At 40.9% G+C, this 7,776-nt stretch overlaps 1 protein-coding gene across 3 annotated transcripts; it reads left to right on the top strand.

Moving 5' to 3' along the window:
- Positions 1 to 1,998: 1,998 nt before the first annotated feature.
- Positions 1,999 to 7,672, top strand: LOC103715463 (ethylene receptor 2-like). Of its 3 annotated transcripts, XM_008803088.4 has the most exons (4): positions 2,327 to 3,132; positions 3,213 to 5,021; positions 6,869 to 6,989; positions 7,066 to 7,672. In XM_008803088.4, the coding sequence occupies exons 2-4, from the start codon at positions 3,285 to 3,287 to the stop codon at positions 7,137 to 7,139; spliced, it is 1,932 nt and encodes a 643-aa protein (XP_008801310.2). In that variant the 5' UTR covers positions 2,327 to 3,132; positions 3,213 to 3,284; the 3' UTR covers positions 7,140 to 7,672. The 3 variants fall into 3 exon arrangements, with proteins under 3 accessions (XP_008801309.1, XP_008801310.2, XP_026663630.1); XM_008803087.4 differs by lacking the exon at positions 2,327 to 3,132 and adding an exon at positions 1,999 to 2,320 and having other exon boundaries at positions 6,869 to 7,672; XM_026807829.2 differs by having other exon boundaries at positions 6,869 to 7,672.
- Positions 7,673 to 7,776: the final 104 nt, after the last annotated feature.

A 7,776-nucleotide genomic window follows, 5' to 3' on the forward strand; every position in this document is an offset into this window, starting at 1 on the left:
TCTCTTAGGCTAAGCAGATCTATAAGAAGGCCAATGAAGCTGTAGAATGAGTGGCCTCGTATGTAGCCGACCACTCTAGAAGAGCTCTCTAAGTTGGGAGAAGAAGCTGTCTAGAGCACTCTAAATCTTATCACTATTCATGAAATAAAATATTATTTTTTATATTAGTGACTTTATAATATATACATTTATTAGTGAAGATAAAAATTACATGACTTGAAAAGGATTTTGTCAAATGGCATTATTATTTCATTGTTAATACTCATTGTGTCATATTGTAACCTTACATAATAGTTATCACGACAATAATAAGTGCATATAAAATTATCTTCTAGGATATTATGATGGTTTATAATAATGTGAGCCAAGAAATTGTTTGCAACAATTCTGTTACTAAGATAAGAAGAAAAAAAAAAGATCATTGCACCAACCTAAGTAACAACCCTTCATCCAACTGCAATTCACTTTTATTCATGTCAAGGCAAAAAATGTTGCCAATCCAATTTGTTCATTTTAGACATGTAAAAAAATGAAATTATGCCCTATATACAAAGTGCAAGTAAGCATACATCGTCTACCAACCTATTTTCCTGCTAATTTTTATGATTAACCAAAGATCCTTGGTAACTTGTTCGAGAGAAAAAATAAGAACACTATCAACATGGATATATAGGAATGTTTGGGCTAGTCCAAACAATCTACGTCAACAAATTTTAAGTAAATCTGGTTTAATATTTTGTTTGAAACAATATAAAATGAGGCATATGAATCAGCTCATCAGAAGCCCTACTAGTGAAATACTATATAAAAGTAGGCCGGCTTTTTTTCCCTTGGTACGTAGGACGGGAGCGAGTCCAAATTACATGCGAGCAAAGGAATTAGAAACATATGCTAAGCCGCATTACAACAACGGAGGCAAAATAATGTATTCAACGCTTTGTTTCATTAAGCTGTGAAGCTTTATTTGAAAGGAGTTTGCCACCTGGTTCCCTTTACTATAGAAACCGAAGAGTGTGTACTTGCCAACTGTTGGATTTGATGAAGGGTATTGGCTATTTTTGAAGTTAAATTGGACTACAAACATGCTTAAAAGTTATCAAAATAGTAACATATAAAAGATCTAAGCACTTTCTCCATGGATAAAACCTTCTCTCGGCCTTTGAAGCTGCTGTTATGAAGGAAGCTTGATCTCGTCATTAAGAGTGACAATATCACTGCTCGTCCTTTTAAAATGAGATAGATTTATTTATATATTTTATATTTTCTTACACTCCACCTCCCATATGAGCCGGATTTCTCTTTAATAGATGAGCCCAACATGTGAAGTTTTTAATAATAGAATTAAAGGGTGCGAAGACAGGGTTCAAACTCAGCACCTCCGCTCTGATAGTCTGATATCATGTTAACATCACCACTTGTCTCCAAAAGATTTAGCTTTTATGATGAGATAGATTTATTTATATTTTCTTACAAACACAACTAGTTATTCTTACATAAATTGGCTAATGCGAAATGCTACCACTATTATAGAAGATTTTCATGAATTACAAATAATTTTGAGACACCGACCCAATATCATGCCTGTTAAGTAGCAAATAGTAGATAAGCAGACACGGTAAAAAGCCGTGTGCACGAGGCAAACATATGGCACCGACCAAAATTCTTTCGAAATCAGATTAGTTGAAGATCGGAAAATACAGGCCATTCAAGTAAGGCTAAAAAGATAAGATAGTGGACTTGTGTAATGAGACGACATCAAAACCCCCAAGCTTAGCCAAATTCTAGTTTTAGCGGATTTAGAGCCAACCTGCACTTCACCCGTTTACGGAGCAATCATCAAAATCCGCCACCCGCGACAAATTAATGTCAGGGTGTGAGTTGGCGGGTCCGGGTCAAACATCGTCACGTTTCCCCCTTGGTCCCTGGTTTTTAGGGATATATGAAAATACCGTGGTGGCGTGACGTCGGGAAGAAAAAGAGAGTGAGAATAGGAAGAAAAATTAGCAGCCTACTTTGTCCGGCAAGTCCCGTTCGTCTCTTCTTTCCGACGCCGCTCTTCTTCTTTCTCCCCTCTCCTTTTTTCTCTCTCCAAGAGAAAGAGATGGTTCGACTCGAATTCTCCTCTCGATTCTTGTGTATTTGAGCGATGAAATGCGAGCGGGGACGCAAGGCTTCGGCGGAGGACGGGCGAAGGACAAGTTCCTAGGATTTCGCCATCACTGGCGGCTGAGGAGAGACGGACCCACTCTTCTTGAGGCGACTCGGGGCCCTTCACGAAGCCTTTTGGGTGGGACGCGGGTTGGGGACGGTGGTTTTATAGGTACCGGTTTTATATTCCCTCTTTGCCGCTGGTTTTGGGGGTCGGGGTGTTCTGCTGCGTTCTTGTGACTCGGAAAGGAGCAGTCTTTGTGGTTTTTACGGTATATAGGTGCGGGGGGAGTGGGAGGGAGTGAAAAAGATGATATTTTCCCGGGGTTTTGTTGTTGTTTAAGAGGTTATGTGTTGATGACTTTGTTGGTTTGTGAGTTTCATGGTTTTTACTGTTGTTTTCTTCTTCTTGTTGTTGTTTTGGTTTGAAAGGGAGGAATCCTGACACTTGTTTTTAAGAATTCTAGTTGTTTGTTTCGATGACATTCTCTGGTTCTGAAGGTTTGTGAAACTCTTGATCTTTTTGTAAATCTTTACCGGTTCAAAGTTTTGTGGATTGGTCTTCTTATTTGGGAGTATTTTGTATTTTGTTGTCGCTCTTCACTTCTTTTTCTGGGGCTAAGCGTTGAAATCTGAGATTTTACATTGAGAGTTATGCTCTTTTTTTTTACTGTTATTTTCTCTTTTGTATCATAATTAGGTTAATGGGCTTTGGATTTTTTAGATCTTTTGGAAAATCGAAATTCTCTCCTCTTGTTCCCAATCTTGGGTTCTAGGGTTCATCTGCTGGGTCTTCGTCTTGTCACTCGAATTGACAAACGGCCCTTGAATCTATTTATTTGATCGACTTTTCTAAGAACCGATTCTTGAGGTTTAGATTGGGGCTCTTTTTCTGTTTGGCATAAGGATCAGCGGAAGCGGATACCCGTAAGCTTGGATGCTAGAGTTTGGTTTCGCAAGATCTTCTTTGTCTTTTGAGAAGCGGTAGATAGATTCTTGTCCTTGATCTTCTTTCTTCTTCCATGGATGTGCTTTCGTTTTTAATCTTCAAATGTGGTGACTAGGGTTTGCTGTGCGACACTCCGGAGAGCTTGGGATCTTCCGATCAATGGATTGAATGAAGCTTTCTAGTTCAGATGTTAAGAGCATTGTGCCATGGGGTTCTGATTTTTTCCCTCTTGCTCTCTGCATCCGCCATTGAGATCGGACGCTGCAGCTGCGATGTTGACAGCCTCTGGAGCATCGAGACCATCCTCCAATGTCAGAAAGTGAGCGACTTCTTGATCGCGGCGGCTTACTTCTCAATTCCCCTCGAGCTTATCTACTTTGCGGCATGCTCCAACCTCATCCCCTTCAAATGGATCGTATTCCAGTTCGGGGCCTTCATAGTCCTCTGCGGACTGACCCACCTGCTCAACGTCTTCACCTACGAGCCCCACTCGTTCCTTCTGATGCTGAGCCTCACTGTTTCCAAATTCTTCACCGCGCTCGTCTCGTTTGCGACGTCGATCACCCTCTTGACCTTGATCCCTCAGCTCCTGAGGGTGAAGGTGAGGGAGAACTTCTTGAGGATAAAAGCCTGGGAGCTGGACAGGGAAGTTGGAAAGATGAAGAGGCAGGAGGAAGCCAGCTGGCATGTGCGAATGCTGACCCACGAGATCCGCAAGTCGCTCGATAGGCATACGATCTTGTACACCACTTTGGTCGAGCTCTCGAAGACATTGGGGCTGCAGAATTGTGCTGTATGGATGCCTAATGAGAATAAAAGGGAGATGAACCTGACTCATGAGTTGCGACAGAGAAACTCATCCAGTATGTACAGTTGCGCGATCGCCATTGATGATCCGGATGTGATGGAGATTAAAGAAACCAAAGGTGTGAAGATACTGCGGCCAGACTGCGTGCTTGCCTCTGCAAGCAGCGGAAGTAGGCTTGAACCTGGAGATGTGGCTGCTATACGAATGCCGCTGTTGAAGGTTTCCAATTTCAAAGGTGGGACACCAGAGATTGTTGAAGCAAGCTATGCAATACTTGTTTTGGTCCCCCCTAGAGATGATTCGAGGGTTTGGAGCTCCCAGGAACTAGAGATTGTTGAAGTAGTGGCTGATCAGGTTGCTGTCGCCCTCTCTCATGCAGCTGTTTTGGAGGAATCACAGATGATGAGAGACAAACTGATGGAGCAGAACAGGACTTTGCTGCATGCGAAGCAGAGTGCCATGATGGCAAGCGAAGCAAGGAACACATTTCAAAGAGCCATGAGCCAGGGAATGAGAAGACCCATCCACTCCATCTTGGGTATATTGTCGATGATGCAACATGAAAAATTGAGCCAAGAACAAAGGCTTGCAGTTGATACGATGGCAAAAACCGGCAGTGTCATTTCAACATTGATTAATGATGTTATGGGCACATCTACTATTGACAACGAGCGCTTATCTTTGATTATGAGACCCTTCCAGCTGCATTCCATGATTAAGGAAGCTGCGAGTGTTGCAAGATGTCTTTGTGATTGTAGAGGTTTTGGTTTTGCATTTCAGGTTGATAATGCAGTGCCCGATCGGGTTGTTGGGGATGAGAAGCGGATTTTTCATGTAATATTGCATATGTTAGCTACTCTATTAAATGGGCGTGATGAAGGATTTGTCACATTCCGGGTGCTAAGCTATAAGGAGGACAAGGATGGTCAAGTTCAGGAATGGGTTCCATGGAAATCAAGATTTTCTGATGGATATGCCTGTGTGAAGTTCGAAGTTAGGATTAAAAAATCTCAAAGTGATGAGCCAAGTTCATCAACAGTTCAACTTGCTCCAAAGCCCAATTCTGAAGGGTTTGAGATGAGCCTCAACTTCAACCTATGCAAGAAGTTTGTGCAGGTATGCCTGATTGCATTCATGAAATACTTAATAATATTGTTTATTGTTACATGATGCTTTTAAACATTTTCTTAAGTTAGAGGAAACTAGTTCCAATTATTGCATGTCCAGTAGTTTTGCATAAAATTTTAGATTAGCATGCAGCATGATATTGGTATCGCATTTATCGCAGTGCAGTGCATATTGTGTCCTTTATGCATACATTAACTTAAAAGCCTTAACCCATCGATGTGGGGTCAGCCTAACTGCTTCAAGCATAATATGGTAAAACTGGGGAACCTCCTCCTTTTTTTTGAGAAAATTTGGTCCGAGCCTCACTATTCTTCATTAAGAAAATGAAAGAAGAGGTTACAAAAAGACGAAAAAGGAAAGAAAGGGACAAAAAGAGGAAACGACATCCAACAGGAAACTGCAGCAGCAGAACAGAAAACTAAAGTTTTAAATCAGTAAAGGAAATGCCTGAGAACATGCGTCAACAGCTGTAACTTCTTCTCGGAATAGGAATACAATAATATCGATAGCCTGGTTTCTTAAGGACTGTTTACCCTTTAAAATTCTTCCATTGAGTTCCAGCCATGGACACAAGCACATATCAAATCCCAACCCTCTTCAGGTACCTGGGAACTTTGTGCTTTCTCCAATTTGTGCATATGTCCCGAAGATCAGCTCGGCATTGTAATTTTAAGCTTGCGTCAGTAATAATTCCTCTACATAGTATTAGAATAGGAGCAAGGTAAGAGTAGATGATTCGTAGTCTCTTCCAGTTCATAACAAAGAAGTCAGTTAGGTGGAGTTTTCGAATCTCTTAAGAAAGTTCTCAGCAGTCAGATCTTATTATTAATAGCCAATCAAGAGAAACAGGAAGAGGGTAGCTCCATATTTGAGCTGCAATAGGTGGCGGACTACCTCTATGAATAAGAGTATTATGGCAACATTTAACTGAAAGAAACTTTCAGCACTCCATCTTATCTTGGTCGGTCCTTCCAATCTCCTAACTGAATCCTTGATAGCATGGAAGGTGAAAGGAAAAGGTTCCCCTGCCCTTGTCTATTTAGAAAATGTCCATTGAAATTCACACAGATAAGACACAGAAGATAACTGAAAGAAGAGTCAGAGAAAATCGGGGAACTTCTCGTATCCAGCTAGAAATCAACTTATTTGTAAATTTGTGCAAATATTCTACTCAACAATGCAAGGGAGGGGACTTGCTTGCGACATCAAACAACAATTTGCAGGAAATATACCTTACTATTTGGGCATTCCTAAGCTCATGAAACTGAGATGTGGCCCTTTAAAAACTCCCCTAGGTTTATAACAAGTCTAGATGAACAGGAAGCAACAAAAAAAAACTTAAGAGCTGATCATAGAAAGAAATCTATCAACTGTTTAGTACTGAGATGTGACCCTTTAGAACTCCCCTAGGTTTAGAACAAGTCTAGATGAACAGGAAGCAACAAAAAAGACTTAAAAAGCTGATCATAGAAAGAAATTTATCAACTGTTTAGTAAGCAACAATTTCACTTTATCCTTTCAAATTAATGGAATTGTTGCCACTGCAATTCATAGGAATTCCAGTTTCTGTGCACCATAATCGGAAGCTTTCCATCCTGATGCATTATCTTCTTTCTTCTGGTGCCATCCTTGATTTTCCACAAAGAAGGTGGCCTTTAACAATGTATGACCCCCCAAATTACCAGCTGCTAGTTCTTATGCATCAGTATCTCTGCTTCTTTATACTAGATCTTCTATTTTGTAGTTTAGAGACTGTTCAAGTACGCATATCAAGTGTAGCAACTGACAGATTTTTAAGTTCTTTGTGCTTAATATTTTTTTCTTTTGATCTGCAGATGATGCAGGGAAACATTTGGGCAGTTCCAAATTCCCAAGGCATTGCAGAAAGCATTACGCTTGTCATCCAATTCCGGCTGCAACCTCTCACCTCAGCCTCTGATGTGGGAGAAGCCTCAGGTCTCTTGCATACATCTTCAGCACCTAATTTCAAAGGCCTTAGAGTTCTCTTGGCTGATAACGATGATTTCAACAGAGCTGTTACTCGAATGCTCCTTGAGAAGCTTGGTTGCTGTGTCTCCTCTGTCGCATCTGGCATCGAATGCCTAAGCTCCTTTAGTACTGCCGCTACACCTTTCCAACTCGTAATCATGGACCTCGACATGCCTAAAATGGATGGTTTCGAAGTAGCAATGCGAATCCGAAAGTTTAGGAGCAGGTGCTGGCCTTCAATTGTGGCTCTGACTGCGAGCGCCGAGGATGATGTTTGGGAGAAGTGCTTGCAGTCTGGGATGAATGGTCTGATCCGAAAACCAATCACTCTGCAGGCCATGAGAGAAGAGCTCTACAGAGTCCTACATAACACCTAGGTAAGTATAGTTCTCCATTCCGGGGAGGAGAGCATCGTTAGCTCCCATTCTCCATTTACCCCACGAAAAAATAAAAAAAATGAGTCTCCTCTCTGGGATTAATGCAGCAGAGATTCTGTTTTGGATTAACTGGGACTTTGGTAGTACCATCATTATACAAGTTGTTTGCACACAGAAGGCGAATACAAAATTCGGATAGTGATTTTTCATTTAGCCATATGTGAACATATTATGCTCTTAAAACTGAAGATCAAATGCAGATAATAGCCCCAATCAATCGCTAACTTTTTTTTTTTAAATTTCTTTTGAAGAGTCAGCGAGCACCTTTCAATCACCAGCATTACAGGAAAAGTAGTTAGCTTCAAATTTCTTGGTAA

Source organism: Phoenix dactylifera, chromosome 2 (assembly GCF_009389715.1).
Source record: "Phoenix dactylifera cultivar Barhee BC4 chromosome 2, palm_55x_up_171113_PBpolish2nd_filt_p, whole genome shotgun sequence".
Taxonomy (NCBI): domain Eukaryota; kingdom Viridiplantae; phylum Streptophyta; class Magnoliopsida; order Arecales; family Arecaceae; genus Phoenix; species Phoenix dactylifera.